This window comes from Dreissena polymorpha, chromosome 8 (genome assembly GCF_020536995.1).
Source record: "Dreissena polymorpha isolate Duluth1 chromosome 8, UMN_Dpol_1.0, whole genome shotgun sequence".
Classification (NCBI taxonomy): Eukaryota; Metazoa; Mollusca; class Bivalvia; order Myida; family Dreissenidae; genus Dreissena; species Dreissena polymorpha.
In genome coordinates this window covers 16,040,220-16,056,674 of record NC_068362.1, presented here as the reverse complement: position 1 = coordinate 16,056,674, position 16,455 = coordinate 16,040,220, and the positions used below count along the sequence as shown (strand labels likewise).

The following is a 16,455-nucleotide window of genomic DNA, read 5'->3' as shown; positions in this document are numbered from 1 at the left end:
ATTTCAGTTTATACTCTATGTAATCAAATAATAATTGCTAAAATTCATATTTGTAAATGTTGAATGTGCATCGAAATTCTGTCTGCCCAACCGAGTGGTCGCCCCTGTGCAAGGTCGAATCGAATCGTCTTGGGCACCAAAATGCCTGGTTGGAGTTCGTTAAGAGCACCAACATTAAATGGTGCTAGATTTTTTCTAAATAACATAAGGCGGTCTCAAAATGTCCATACCTCAGGTATTGAAATACTTTCTTAAAAACTTCATACCATTGTCTCGCAACTCTAAAAGTTGTGGGTGGGGAATGTTGAGGCAACAATGCACCTTTAGTTTGTGCATTTATTATACTCACCGTTGAAAACATACTACTGATAATCATATTGTGCAATTATACTGTCTTAAAAAGCTGGTTCACTGTATGCAGCAGTCTATTGATTTGTTCGTTAAGAATTTATCATCATTTATAATTGAGAATGTGTCAAATTATGCAGAATTTATCCTCTTCTAGGTGACCTAATTTTGGTGATATGTTTACCTAAACTTAAGGCTTAAGAAGAAGAATCTCTAGAGGAAATAATAAATGTATAATTTGGTTCAACTATCAAAACAGCAATTTAAAATAAATACAAATACAATACAAATTAGTAAAAAAAATGTATAACTGGCTGCATATCAAAATTTAACTTCAACTACAGTACAGTATGCCAAAAAATAGAAACATTGTTATTAAAAATTGTTTAAATACTGTGATTTATAAAAATGAAGATAATTGTATAAAAAATTATAATATATTTTTATTCACAGGTACGTCTAAAATATTAATGAGTATACTACACGTAAAGTGTTTTGACAAATTAATATTAAATTCCTAACACATATAACACAAGAATAAATGTTCCGTTAAAATTCCAAATGAGAATATTACAGTTTTTAATCCGAAACACGCTTTCCGATTTTTAATGTTAAACGACGTTTACAAATGCTTCCAATATACAGTCCTCATGTATATTTCCCGACAAAAGCGCGCGAAAATTATGCTGCAATGTACAAGTTCAAGGTTAATGCGTGGAAAGCGTACGTGTATTGATTTTTTGATACACATTTTGTAGCGCAGAGAACACTGAATTCTGTTGATTTCAGTTAAAGGTTTCTTTGATATTTGTTAACACAATTTTATCGCGAATAATTTGATAGATCAAACACGCCGTATCTTTATCGTCACGGTAGTTTAGTAGAGTAATGAATGAAACAGTTATTGTACTGTATACTGATTAAAGAGAACACCTGGACGGAACTGGATTAAGTGTTTGGCGTTATGAAAACACGCAAAGCTTGTCTACTGACCTATTGGATAGACTGCTGTCTGTTGTGTTTTGATTAAATGGATTAACATGTGTGAATGTCACTCTGCCGATTTGGTCCATAATTTACCACTTGCCAGCTGTCAATCAAACTCACAAAATAATAATCAATAAGTTTTCGATTATTGCAGCCATATGGTCCGACAAACAAAGACTGTTGGAGTAATAGATGTCCTTCCAAAACAATATTGTAAAAACACAGTGACATATTAGCAGGACAGGGGCCAGTGTGACATGTGTAATGTCAACTTGGTAATAATACCCAACACGATATTTGTGTGAGAGGGGTGACAGACAATCAGGCAACAATTTTTTTCTCCTTAGTTTTTATTTCTTATCGTACAATTATACACATGTATTATGTAGAAAAAATATAACTTTGCAATAACGCTTGTTAATACAAACATGTATGTTGAATTTTGCAAAAAAGGCATTCTGTATAAGGAATACCTGAAATGAAAAAGGCATTTGTATGAAATTTAGTAAACTTAATATGTGAAACGACACAACTGTTTTCTACTTGTATGTGTCACAAGTTTTGTAAATTCTACAATTATAATAAGAAAGTTATATATGAATTTACCATTAAGTACTTGTAGTTTATAAATACATGTACTTTAAATACATGCATGTTGAACACGGTGTGAATAAAACAACACAAATAACCGTTAGAAATAAAGAGAACAAGAATAATATATAAACAAACATGCAACAGAAGCCCATAGAAAATAAAAGTTACTCGACGCAACTAGAATACAACTGTGAATATTTAATGCAACTATCAACTCAATAGTTACCAGCTTCTTTTAGCAATCAATGGAACAACCTACCTACAAAGAGAAAATAAATGCATTAGTGAGCAGAGAATTGACTTTGTTCCGACAATTAAAACCATTCCTTATGCATTCGTTGAACGTGTTTACTTGAGTAAGTTATGCCTTGAGACAGGAAGCGGCTTTCCTTTGATAACGTCAAACTGTCAATTCACACAGATTTCCGATACTTTTTGGGTCTTTGGTCATTTGTTCACCTGTTCAGTATAGAAAAAACACCTGCTTACATGAAAATTTTGGATTAAATTATCAAAATAAAAACAATGTTGCAAACTGTGATTATATTAATTGGTAAGAATCAGTTTAAAGACGACGTTTTGTTTGTCGTAAATCAACGAGTTTTCTGTACAACTACTTCTACAACCATGTGGGGATTGATCTATCTTGGTTGTTGTTTTTTAAATGGTATATTATATATATATATATATAAATAAATATATATATGTACTTGTAATAAATGTAATTTTTGAAATCAGGAAGTAAAACAAAGTTAAATTGATCGTTATCTCGTAAAACACGGAGTTTCCCCGCGTTGCCAACGCCGAGGGCTTCCGCGTCGGCTTATCAATTTTGCCGATCGTCCAACGTGGCGTCCCAAATTATGCAAACGCCGCGTATCGCGAAATTGTCTTAATCTCCCTCGGCGTTACTGCACGCGGCCTATGGAAGGAAATTGGGGAAAACGCGTGGAGTGTACTGTAATATAGTAAAAATATATCCATATTCCATACATTTAAACCTTCTATTGGTCAGCTTCAGGACATTTCTACATAAATTGAAAAGTGAAACAGATGACTGCATAAGTGTAAGCACAACACTTTTATTTCAAATTGCACTGGACTACTTTTCCTTTTGGCATCTTGTTAAAAAGAACTAGGTCACCCATGCAAATAGTTAAAGCTATTTCAATGTACATGGCACTAGCATCTCATGTAAAGCCAAACAGTGTGTTAATAAACACATATGACATGGATTTTATGGCAATACAATTAATATTTAGCTCACCTGTCATGAAGTGACATGGTGAGCTTATGTGATCGTGTGATGTCCGGCGTCCGTATGTGCGTGCGTGCGTCCGTCCGTCAACAATTTGCTTGTGTAGACAGTAGAGGTCACAGTTTTCATCCAATCTTTATGAAATTTGGTCAGAATGTTTATCTTGATGAAATCTGGGTTTGGATTGTATTTGGGTCATCTGGGGTCAAAAACTAGGTCACTAGGTCAAAAACTAGGTCAAATAATTGAAAAACCTTGTGTAGACTATATAGGTCACAGTTTTCATCCAATCTTTATCAAATTTGGTCAGAATGTTTATCTTGATGAAATCTGGGTTGGGATTGTATTTGGGTCATCTGAGGTCAAAAACTAGGTCACTAGGTCAAATAATAGAAAAAAATTGTGTAGACAATAGAGGTCGCAGTTTTCATCCAATGTTTATGAAATTTGGTCAGAATGTGTATCTTGATGGAATCGGGGTTGGGATTGTATTTGGGTCATCTGGGGTCAAAAACTAGGTAATAAGGTAAAAAACTAGGTCAAACATAAGAAACACCTTGTATAGACAATAGAGGTCGCAGTTTTCATCCAATCTTTATGAACTTTGGTCAGAATCTTTATTTTGATGAAATCTGGGTTGGGATTGTATTTGGGTCATCTGGGGTCAAACACTAGGTCAAAAACTAGGTCAAATAATAGAAAAACCTTGTGTAGACAATAGAGGTCGCAGTTTTCATCCAATCTGTATGAAATTTGGTCAGATTGTTTATCTTGATGAAATCTGGATTGGGAGGTCAAATAATAGAAAAACCGTCAACAATTTGTTTGTGTAGACAGTAGAGGTCACAGTTTTCATCCAATCTTTATGAAATTTGGTCAGAATGTTTATCTTGATAAAAACTGGGTTGGGATTGTATTTGGGTCATCTGGGGTCAAAAACTAGGTCACTAGTTCAAAAACTAGGTCACTAGGTCAAATAATAGAGAAACCTTGTATAGACAATAGAGGTCGCAGTTTTCATCCAATCTTTATGAAATTTGGTCAGAATGTTTATTTTTATGAAATCTGGGTTGTGATTGTATTTGGGTCATCTTGGGTCAAAAACTAGGTCACTAGGTCAAATAATAGAAAAACCTTGTGTAGACAATAGATGTCACAGTTTTCATCCAATCTTCATGAAATTTGGTCAGAATGTTTTTCTTGAAGAAATCTGGGTTGGGATTGTATTTGGGTCATCTGGGGTCAAAAACTAGGTCACTAGGTCAAATAATAGAAAAACCTTGTGTAGGCAATAGAGGTCACAGTTTTCATCCAATCTTTATAAAATTTGATCAGAATGTTTATTTTGGTGAAATCTGGGTTGTGATTGTATTTGGGTCACCTGGGGTCAAAAACTAGGTCAATAGGTCAAATATTAGAAAAACCTTGTGTAGACAATAGAGGTCACAGTTTTCATCCAATCTTTATGAAATTTGGTCAGAATGTTTATCTTGATGAAATCTGGGTTGGGATTGTATTTGGTTAGTCAGGTGAGCGATTCAGGGCCATCATGGCCCTCTTGTTTAAAGATAATTATATTGTTTGTTGTTGCATTGTTTTCTTTGGCTTAGTGATTCTGTTATTTGTTTTCTTATGTCACTGGTCATTGGAGGATATGTTTCCCAATTACTTATTCTTTTGCAATTTCCCTCATGGAACTTTGTCTGCTTTCAGGATTTTCGTTGCACTTAACGTATTTTTTTGTATTGCAATTTTCAGAGGAGGATAGATACATCTTTAAATTGATACCTGGTTTTCACAATCGGAAGTAAAGAAATGGCCTAAAAAATGCTAAAAAAGCTGGTAATTTTTGTGATTGGGACATATCAGAATTGAATTTAGTGTTAGCTATTACTATGTTTATACTGTAAATGATGTTGATTTGGAGTAAGTGTGGCATCCTATAACAATCAGTCAGTTTTCATATAAGCCATGACATTCTTTGCTGTTGCCAGCTTGCCTGATGCCTGGGACATCTATGATGTAGATTTGGTTTCCAGTTACATACTGTCAAGTATTTTAGTGGGGGGGGGATTGATGTGAAGGTTATTGGGAGTTCTTGCTTAAAGACCAGCAATCATCTGGCTAAAAATTTGTAAAGGTAACATATAATAAGCTATATCATATGTGTTTGTGAAATTGTTGTCAGTAAATGTGTGACAAGAGTGAATCTAATAGGACTACGGGAGCTGCATCATGCACAAATGGGCGTTTGCACAGTTTTTACAGGAGCTACCATGTGGGCTAATGAGACCAAGAAACTTTGCTAGACTTTATATCAGACAGTGTTAGCTCCTGACTAAGCTGCGTGACTGGGCTGATGTGCTTTCATGCGTCTGGAAAATGTGGTCTTTAAACTGAACTAGCCACCAAATGTTTGTCCTAGCAAAAGTATGTTAGTTTTTGTATATAATCTTTCTCTTTTTTCCAGCACCCAAAATGGGAGGTGGTGGGCATGCTGAGACAATGGTCATAAAACCAAGCCAGTATCAGTGGAACAGAATTAAAGATGAACTGGTAATACTTTACATATATTTCAAATTTTGATAAAAGCCACGCTGTGAGAAAACGGGGCTTAATGAATGTGCGTAAAGTTTCTTCCCAGATGAGCCTGTGTAAATCAGGAACAACACTTTCCACTTTTATGGATTTTTTTTTTAAAAGGACAACACTAAACGCACATGAATCAAACCCTGTTGTTTTTGTTAATTTGTTAAAGTATATTTTTGTAAAGTCATTTATATGAAGTTATTTTAGTTTGCTATTAGTTCAGTTGATTTTGTATTTTATTTTTTTAATGTTTAAACAAATTGGGGCCATTATTATTTCAAGTTGTTTTGTCACATATGTTGGTCAACGCTGTTTGATGTAGCATTTTGTGTGCATTATTCTCTGTGTACATTATAATATGCATTCAAATGATTGATTTATGAAAAATAAGGAGTTGTTTGTGGGTTTTTTCAGCATTTTTATATTTTGCTGGGTGTGCTTCCTCTAGCTGCCTTCGCCACATACTGCAATGTTGTGTATGGTATGTATTATTGTACCGGGGTAGGTGTGATAGAGTTCATGAGTTTCAGATCATTTGATCCTTGTTAATGGTCTAAATGGCTGTTCGTAAAGTGACTGAAGATTAATATCAGGGACAACACTTTCTTCTTTTATGAAATTTTTCGTTAAAGGAAGTGTCTTTTTTGTCTAGACAGATAGTGCCGTCCCAGAATTGCCTGTGCAGACTGCACAGGCTAATCTTGGATGACACTATATGCACATGCATTAAGCCAAGTTTTCCAGGAACATGGAATATTTTGTCTCAGCTATGCACTGTTCTGCAAAATAAGCTGCAGTGTCTCTGAGTGTCTCAAGTCACCCAGTTCTGATTGGATAACCATCTACAATACACAAAGTGAAAATTAAGATAAACAAGAATGGAAGAAATCTTGTTTTAGAATGACAGACTTTATTAATTACAGGTGACAAACAGTTAAACAAAGCACAAAAGCCCCACACCTTGCCCCCATGTATAGATTTTACGCTGTTTGCTGCTCATCAGTATCTTAGGGCTGGAAGTGAAACCTTTAAAACTTAAATCTAGTAAGAAAGGTCTTAAATTAAATTTAACTTAATATTTGACTTCAAATGCGTAAAAACACGTATCTAAGTGGTAAAGGGTAAAATGGCACATTTACACAATGAACAATGCAGAAAACATAAAATAGGCAAAATGTTGTTTTCATTGTATTTGATAATTATCCCCACTGAAAATTAAATTTTCGGAGGGGATATAGTAATTGGTCCTGTCTGTCCGTCCGTCTGTCTGTGCGTCCGTCCGTTACTTTGTCCAGAGTCTATTCAATGGATTTACTTTAAACTTAGAATATAAACAGATGGCAACTAGGAGAAGTGCAGTGACCAAGAACCATAACTCTATCTACCTTAGTTTTTAAATTATCTCTCCTTCTATATAACTTTAAAGTAATTTTTTGTCCGGAGCATAACTCTAAATCTACTGAAGGGATTTACTTGAAACTTAAAATATAAACAGATGGCAACTAGGAGAAGTGCAGTGACCAAGAACCATAACTCTATCTATGATTTTTTTTAATTATCTCCCCTTTTATAAAATTTCAAAGTAAATTTTTGTCCGGAGCATAACTCTAAATCTACTGAAAGAATCTACTTGAAACTAGAAATATAAACAGATGGCAAGTAGGAGAAGTGTAGTGACTAAGAACCATATTTCTATCTACCTTAGTTTTTTAATTATCTCCCTTTCTTAATTACAAAGTAAATTTTTGTCCGGAGCATAACTCTAAATCTACTGAAAGAATCTACTTGAAACTAGAAATATAAACAGATGGCAAGTAGGAGAAGTGTAGCGACTAAGAACCATATTTCTATCTACCTTAGTTTTTTAATTATCTCCCTTTATTTAATTTCAAAGTAAATTTTTGTCTGGAGCATGACTTTAAATCTACTGAAGATATTTACTTGAAACTTGAAATATAAACAGATGGCAAGTAGAAGAAGTGCAGTGACTAAGAACCATAACTCTATCTACCTTAGTTTTTGAATTATCTCCCTTTATTTAATTTCAAAGTAAACTTTTGTCCGGAGCATAACTCTAAATTTACTGAAGGAATTTACTTGAAACTTTAAATATAAACAGATGGCAAGTAGGAGAAGTGCAGTGACTAAGAACCATAACACTATCTATCTTAGTTTTTTAATTATCTCCCTTTCTTAATTACAAAGTAAATTTTTGTCCAGAGCATAACTCTAAATCTACTGAAGGGATTTACTTGTAACTAGAAATATAAACAGATGGCAACTAGGAGAAGTGCAGTGAACATAAACCATAACTCTTTCAGCCATAGTTTTTGAATTATCTCTCTTTATTTGTTTTACAAATATTATTCTACTCTCTAAAACAAATGTTGTCATACAAGCAAACACATGTCGGCGGGGGGCGCAATACTGTGACAAGCTCTTGTTTTCATGTATATTTGAGCCCGGCTCTGTGAAAAGGGGGTTTTATGCATGTGCGTAAAGTATCGTCCCAGATTAGCCTGTGCAGTCCACACAGATTAATCAGGGACGACACTTTCCGCCTTAACTTGATTTTGGCTAAGAATAGACTCTTGAATCTGAAAAATATCATAAAAGAGGAAAGTGTCGTCTGCAGACTGCACAGGCTAATTTTGGAGACACTTTACCCACATGCATTTCACAGAGCACAGCTTATTTTAATTAGAATTTTTTTATACCCCCTTTCGAACAAAAGTGGGTATATAGTTTTCGCACTGTCTGTCAGTCTGTCTCACTTTTCGTGTCCACTCTCTAATTCAAGTAGTTTTCATCCGATCTTTACCAAATTTGGTCAGAAGTTGTATCTAGACAATATCTAGGTCAAGTTCTAATATGGGTCATGCCGGGTCAAAAACTAGGTCACGGGGTCACTTAGTGCATTTCAAGGATTTACATGTAGCATGGTGTCCGCTCTCTAATTGAAGTAGTTTTCATCTGATCTTAACCAAACTTGGTCAGAAGTTGTATCAAGACAATATCTAGGTCAAGTTCGAATATGGGTCATGCCGGGTCAAAAACTAGGTCACTGGGTCACTTAGTGCATTTTAAGGATTTAACATGGTGTCCGCTCTCTAATTGAAGTAGTTTTCATCTGAGCTTTAACAAACTTGGTCAGAAGTTGTATCGAGACAATATCTAGGTCAAGTTCGAATATGGGTCATGCTGGGTCAAAAACTAGGTCACGGGGTCACTTGGTGCATTTCAAGGATTAAGCATGGTGTCCGCTCTCTAGTTTATGTGGCTTTCTGATTTATTTTGATATTCTAAGACATTTTTATGCCCCCGAAGGAGGGCATATAGTGATTGGACTGTTCGTCTGTCTTTCCGTCACACTTTGCGTGTTGATTTTGAAAAATGCTCATAACTTCTATGTCGCTTCAGATAGCAATTTCATATTTGGCATGCATGTGTATATGGACAAGGCCTTTCCATACGCACACAAATTTTGACCCCTGTGACCTTGACCTTGAACTTAGGGTCCGCGTTAAGGTTTCGAAATCTGCGTTTAGGTTTAGAAAAAAGCTCATAACTTCTACCAAGTGTTTATAGGGGGCATAAGTCATCCTATGATGACAGCTCTTGTTTCATTGAGAGTCAGTAGATTCAGACAGATAGATATAATAAGACAAGGTTGATAAAACTCTTCAGTCAAAATTCTTTTCCTTTCAGGTCCAGCAGAGTTGCAAGATATACCTGAAGATTATGTCCCCATGCCTCATGAATATCTGAAGGTAAGGGTTGTGATGGTACTGGCTGAACATTCTCCTTTCAGGGTTCGACAAATCCACTCACCCGCTCGTAATTACGAGTAAAAATCGGCTCTGGACGAGTGAATATTCCGACAGCGCTCGTCCTGCAGGGCGAGTGGCAATTCTGGCAGAAAAGATCTAAATTTCAAGTTTTAACACATCTTTACCAAACAAAACGTTTAATCGGCAATTTAAAAATTACCGGATGTTGATTTCTCCACACTGCCATAAAATAAGTCCTGTTCCCGTTACGCGCTGATACCGGTATGTTCTGTTAATGTATCTTTTACAGTACGTTATACGGTCTTTTAATACTGCTAAAAAATTCTTCTAAATTCATCCCATCTTTAGATTGAAAGAATGGCTATTGGCAAGTTTTAAGTTGAGTTTAACAAAATGCCTTTCTGACTCTCCAATGCTCCTAAAGTGTTATCATAATGATTGTGACCAAGAGGACAAAATGAAAAACAAACAAGTGAAAAGTGTGTTAAAACAGTTTATAAGCTTTATTGAAGCTAATGAGTTAACAGTTCTATATGAAAACCAATAGAAAATCACAATAAAACATATGAGTTCTAATTTAATGCAGTTTTTGAATAAATTGCAGTACAAGTACATATTTCAGTAGGGCAACTGAAAATTCTTAGCTACTCGCCTTGCAGGGCAAGTTGCTGGAAAAAAATTGTCAACCCCTGCCTTTACTTCTGGTACTCCTTAAGTTAAGACTTCTACCCTTAATTTTGTATTGTGGAATAGTGTTTTTTCAGTTTTCCATACTGTTGTTTATTTGAGTTGAGTACTTAAGCTATTGTAAACTTTTAACATTAATATCTTATATAAACCACCCAATAATGTATGTGTTATAGATGGGATTGTGGTTACGATAATTATTTATAGAAAAACCAGTGTATGTTCGGTATTTTGCAAATACCATCAAATATATTATTGATATTAAATGAAATGAAGTTCAAATATGCTTGAATGTGTGACCACCCTTTGAATTGTGTATGTGTTGAGTTGCTCATGGTCTCAGTTCCCTGGAGCAGTGCGCAGGCTAGAATTGTAAAAGGGAAGGGTGCTCTTTTGACCGAGACTTCAGTGTGCCCAGTCATAATATTCATGCAGCATACCCAGTATTTGTAATAAAGCATGATATATCATTCATATAAAATGTATTTTCATGTAGAATATTGTTCTATAATTAATCAAACTATTTTCCATGAACTTTTTATCAATTTATCAAAACTTCAAATAGCCTTACGCCCCATTGGTGCAAAAAGGCAGAATGAGCCTTCTAATTTCAATGTTACATGGTACAATTTTGCACCAATATGGCGATTTGATGTATTATAATGTTATCAGATCAAAAAATGGATTAATGGGGGTTGGATGGGGCAGGGTTGGACCTTGGGTTGGCAGAATTGGTCTGCGCCCTTATGTTTAGGCCAAATATTGCCTTGCCTTATGGTTATGTTTTGGGTTTATTAATTTCCATGCTTTCTTCTCTGTGATAAATCAATTTAATTTTCATCAAAACTACATGAAGTAGTGCAGCTAGGATGACATCAAACATTTACAGTCAGTGCCTGATTAACCCATTAATGCCTAGTGGACTCTGCCATCCTTCTAAATTGGATCAATTTATTAACAAAACAAGGGACAATATTGTCACAAAACCAGGTTTTCATTGTGAAAAAAAATCTGATAAAGGGAGAAAACTCAAACTGAACTTTTGAAATGAACAAACAAAATTAACCCCCTTTGTAATTTTTATTTTTTTTTAAATCTATTTTTAGTCGTGGCGACCTTGACATTGGAGATATTGACGTGATTCTTTCGTGCGACACATCGTCCCATGATGGTGAACAAATGTGCCAAATGATTTTAAAATCTCACAATGAATGACATAGTTATTGCCAGGACAAGCTCATTTATGGCCATTTTTGACCTTTGAACTCAAAGTGTGACCTTGACCTTGGAGATATCGACGTAATTATTTCGCGCGACACACCGTCCAATGATGGTGAACAAATGTGCCAAATGATTTTAAAATCTGACAATGAACGACATAGTTATGGCCCGGACAAGCTTGTTCCGCCCGCCCGCCAGCCAGCCCGCCAGCCCGCCCGCATTCGCCAATCTAATAACCAGTTTTTTCCTTCGGAAAACCTGGTTAATTAGGGATGTCGAGTATATTTATTTCTTTATTTAGAATATTTCTTACAGAAATTCCTTTAAGCAAATAGCTGTTTGCCAAGGCCTTTTTTCTAGACGCTAGGCATAAATGAGTTATGTGACTCAGTTTGGTAGAGTCACTTCAATCAGTATACATGTATATGAAAGGGAAAGAGTAAGGATTCCAAAATGTTCAGGTGGCTGCTAAACAGGCACCTATGCATTTAAAGCCTGTTTTTCCAGATCAAGACAAAATAATATTGTGGAGCATTTATCAGCCGTTCTTATAGTCTTATTTGATTTGTGTTCTCACTGACAATACCAGAATTCTGTTTCAGAACCCTGTGTCTCGAAAGCTGGTCGCGTTCTTTAATGACTGGTTAATGGAAAGCTACGAGAAACGCTACGAGAAAACTGTATACACTGTATGGAGAGATATGGAGAAACAAAATCAGAGGTAAGCCGCATGAGCTTGTCTTTGGGCTTAATGCATGCGCTTAAAATGTTGTCCCAGATTTGCCTATGCAGTCTGCAAAGGCTTATAAGGGACGACACAAGTTCCTTAACCCTTTGCATGCTGGAAATTTGTCGTCTGCAAAAATGTCGTCTTCTGAATTTCTAAAATTAGCATTTTCTTTTATTTTTTCAAAGAATACTATCAGAATAGCAAACAGTTTGGATCCTGATGAGACGCCACGTTTTGTGGCGTCTCATCTGGATCCAAACTGTTTGCAAAGGCCTTCAAAATTCGGTTCAAGCACTGGAAGAGTTAACAAAAGACTTCTTTCAAATGAAACATTATATAAAAGTGGAAAGAGAAGTCCCTGATTAGCCTGTGCAGACTTTGCTGGCTAATCTGGGATGACACTACACAAATGCATTTAGCCAAGTTTTCCTGGAAAAAGGCTCATATAAAATGCAGGGAGTGTAAGGGACTTTACCTGGAACTGCTGCATAATACTGCAAAATCATGATAATTGATGTTACAGGTATATAAATTTTCGTTGATTTCATTGGTTGATAGATCCACCATTTTAATACAAACATATCAGAAAGTAACAGATGCAATTTCCTCTTTTAATTTTCATTAACCAAAAATCTATGTATTTATATGTCCATAAAAGTATTTTTTTAAGCACAAAATATGTTCCCAGGAATAATTTTACAGTATCTGCCAAACAATTACAATAAAAACCCAGTTCACAAAAATTGTTACTTAACAACTAATTACAGACAAAAAACAGCACTGAAGTCAATAAAATAATAACAATTGGTCAGTTGTTGGTTTCTATAATCATTAAGTGTGTAGTTTTAATACATGTATTTTGTACTTAATCATGATTAATAATCCCCCGCCAGAGGCAGAAGGATTAAGAATTGGCGTTTTCTGTCTGTCATTCGGTCCTGTCTTTCAATCTGTCTGTCACAAACTGTTCAGGGATATATCTCAGAAACTATATAAGATATCAACATGCCACTTCATGGGTGTTTAGATATCAATGAGGAGATGCGCCACACACAAGAACCATTATCCGGCACTTTTTTAAAATAAAATAAAACTATTCAGGGCCAGATCTCAGATACCATAAAAGATTTCAACATTAAACTTTATTGATGTATAAATATAAATAAGGCAAATTGCCTTGCACAAGAACCCTAACATGTATATTTTCTAAAATAAATAATAAAGAGTTATTTCCCTTTGTTCTTAGCATAAACACTTTCTAAAATAAATAATAAAGAGTTATTGCCCTTTGTTCTTATTTTATTATGTAACTTTTCAGGGCTAAATGTCAGATACGCTGCAAGATTTCAACATGAAACTTCATGGGTGTATAGATATATATGAGCAGAATTTCAATGCATAAAAACAATTACCCTACACTAAAAAAAATTTGTAAAGGTGATCATACCATTTATCAAGGGATTTGTGTCTATCCATAAACAAAATTAATTTGGCGGGGGATATCAATTCAACATATTTGCCTGTTATTATAGTCTTCTGTGTAATAAATGTTGTTTTTTTTCATAAGAGCTGATTCTAATTTTAGCTTACATTGTCTTTTCTTTTTTTGACACGGTTGCTAACACAATTCTTGACACAATTAAGTCCATATTTTGACACTAAAATAAAAGTTACCTTGAGTAATCACCAACCGATTGGGGGTGAAAATGTGTCTTGTTCTGTGAAAGCTGGTCATAATGCAAGTGCGTAAAGTGTCGTTCCAGATTATACTGTGCAGTCCGCACAGGCTAATCAGGGACGACACTTTCCGCCTAAACTTGATTTTTGGTAAGGAGGGTTTTTCCTTGAAACTAAAAATACCATTAAAGCGGAAAGTGTCGTCCCTGATTAGCCTGTGCGGACTGCACAGGCTAATCTGGGACGACACTTTACGCACATGAATTAAGCCCCGTTTTCTCAGAACAAGACACCTATAATTTGAGCCTCATTCTGGGTAAACATGGCTAAATGCATGTATGTTAAGTGTTGTAAACACTTTCTGCCCACACTGGGTTATTCATTAGAAGAGAAATCCTTTAAACAAAAAATACCATAAAAGGTTTAAGTGTAGTCCCAATGCATTAAGTCCGGTTTTCACAGATTTATTAGGGATGCAGAAGGGTATCTGGGTGAATGTGATTTGTTTGTCAAAGAAGTGTGATTCAGTTCTTGTTTTTTACAATTTCATAGAATTGCAAGAGCTACAACAAAAACATAAGGCTCTGAACAATATAAGATTCAAGCTATCAGTGCTAATTTCTTCTTTGTCTGAAGATTGAAACTTTATAGTTTTAAAAGTTTTAAAAGTATTAAGATCCACTCTACTCTGATGCCAGACAAATTTAAGCCCGTAGAATAGAGTCGACTAGTGTTTGCTGTTGTTTTTTCACCATGTAAGGAAAAGGGTCGATGCCCTTTTCAAATGCGTTGTTATGACTAAAATTGGGAAATTGGTTTTGTTTTGTTTTTGCTAACAAATACTATATAAATACTTTCAATAGGAAAATGAACTAATAATTTACAATTTAATAAATATATATATTTTTGGTACCTTCAATTGGGAGCTTTAGGCATTCGTTTTGGAAAATTGTATATGAGATAGGAAAAGTGGCTGTAATATGCCCACAAAAAACTAATTTGCTTTAAAGGGACCTTTTCACATTTTGGTAAATTGACAACATTGAAAAAATTGTTTCAGATTCGCACATTTTCGTTGAAGTTATCATATTTGTGAGGAAACAGTAATACCGAACATCTACCATGCTCTAAAATATCCATAATATGCATCTTCTGACGATTTAAAAACCTGAAAATTATAAAGCTTAGCAACGCAACCCGTTTGAATAATTTGGAGAGTTCTGTTGTTGTACATGTATTATATTTTGTGACACTACCAGGATTGCTTATACAAAGTATAAAATACATCACTCATTGTATGAGAACGAATGGCCGAGTGGTCTAAGCTTTAAACTTTTACTTCAGGGGTCAGTGTTTTAAGGCCAGTTGAGGGTTACTTGTTCGTCCCTGGTAGGGTGGCATATAGCAGTTGAACTGTCCATCAGTCCGTCTGTAAGTCTGTCATTGGCCATAACTGTTGCAATATTGAAGATAGCAACTTGATATTTGGCATGCATGTGTCTCTCATTAAGCTGCACTTTTTGAGTGGTGAAAGGTCAAGGTCATCCTTGAAGGTCAAAATAAAAAAAACAATCCAAGGGAAGTAATAAGCTTAAAAGGAAGATAATTTCTAAACCTGCCAAATGATATGTTGAAATTTTATTTCAATGCGGCGCAATAGGGGGCATTGTGTCTCTGACAAACGCATCTCTGGCTTGTCTTTCTTTAATTGTATTATTGTTTTTTACTGGAACTTTTCAGTTCCAATGATTACATTTATCAATATAAAGCATTTAATGACAAACTTCAATACATGCGAAAATCTGTGAAATGGTCACTTTGATTCCAGACTGGACTTCTGGAAGATGCAGAGGTTGATGGGGGAGAGGCAGGACCAGAAGAACTTCTACTTCATACCAGACCGCAGCAACATGAGCGAGAGGTACACCAGGGAGATGTATGACCACATCCAAAAGATAAAGAAGAGTGACTAAAGACAAGAAAGTGGTCTGGAGATTACTTAAAAGATGTGCTCTAAAAAACAGAATGTTTTATGCTTAAAGTGAATACTTCAACTATTTGATTTTTTTTAATTAAAAACAGAATTGAGTCGTATTCAGAGAAAACAGGACTTAATACATGTCCGTAAAGTGTCTTTGTAGATTAGCCTGTGTGGATTAGGCTCCTCTGGGAGGACATTTTTCGCCGAAACTGAATTTTTGCTAAAAAAGTACCACATTATAATAACAAATATTATAACAGCCAAATGAATTGCACAGGGTAATCTGGAACAACATTTTAAGCACATGAATAAAGCACCAATTTCCCAGGGCTAGGCTCGATCATAAAGACTTGAAATCAGAAGGGAAATGTGCTCTATAAAACTGGATGCTAACTGTGAATACTCCAAAAATTAGAAATCAATCTGTTCACCATTATGTTATAAATATATGGGTTCCGACAATTATATTTATTAATAGTTGCTCACGAGTTTAAAATGATCAGTGTTTGGGAAAAAGGTTTCTGAACAATTGCATCCTTTTTTGGCTGAAAAATGTCATCTGTATTGGGAAGAAAAATAAGACAAAACCAGA

At 35.1% G+C, this 16,455-nt stretch overlaps 1 protein-coding gene across 1 annotated transcript; it reads left to right on the top strand.

The window, feature by feature from the left end:
* Nucleotides 1-62: 62 nt before the first annotated feature.
* Nucleotides 63-15,944, top strand: LOC127841168 (NADH dehydrogenase [ubiquinone] 1 beta subcomplex subunit 5, mitochondrial-like). Its single transcript, XM_052369790.1, has 6 exons — nucleotides 63-235; nucleotides 5,658-5,743; nucleotides 6,191-6,257; nucleotides 9,485-9,546; nucleotides 12,078-12,196; nucleotides 15,711-15,944. The coding sequence occupies exons 1-6, from the start codon at nucleotides 64-66 to the stop codon at nucleotides 15,853-15,855; spliced, it is 651 nt and encodes a 216-aa protein (XP_052225750.1). The 5' UTR covers nucleotide 63; the 3' UTR covers nucleotides 15,856-15,944.
* The last annotated feature ends 511 nt before the right edge of the window (nucleotides 15,945-16,455 follow it).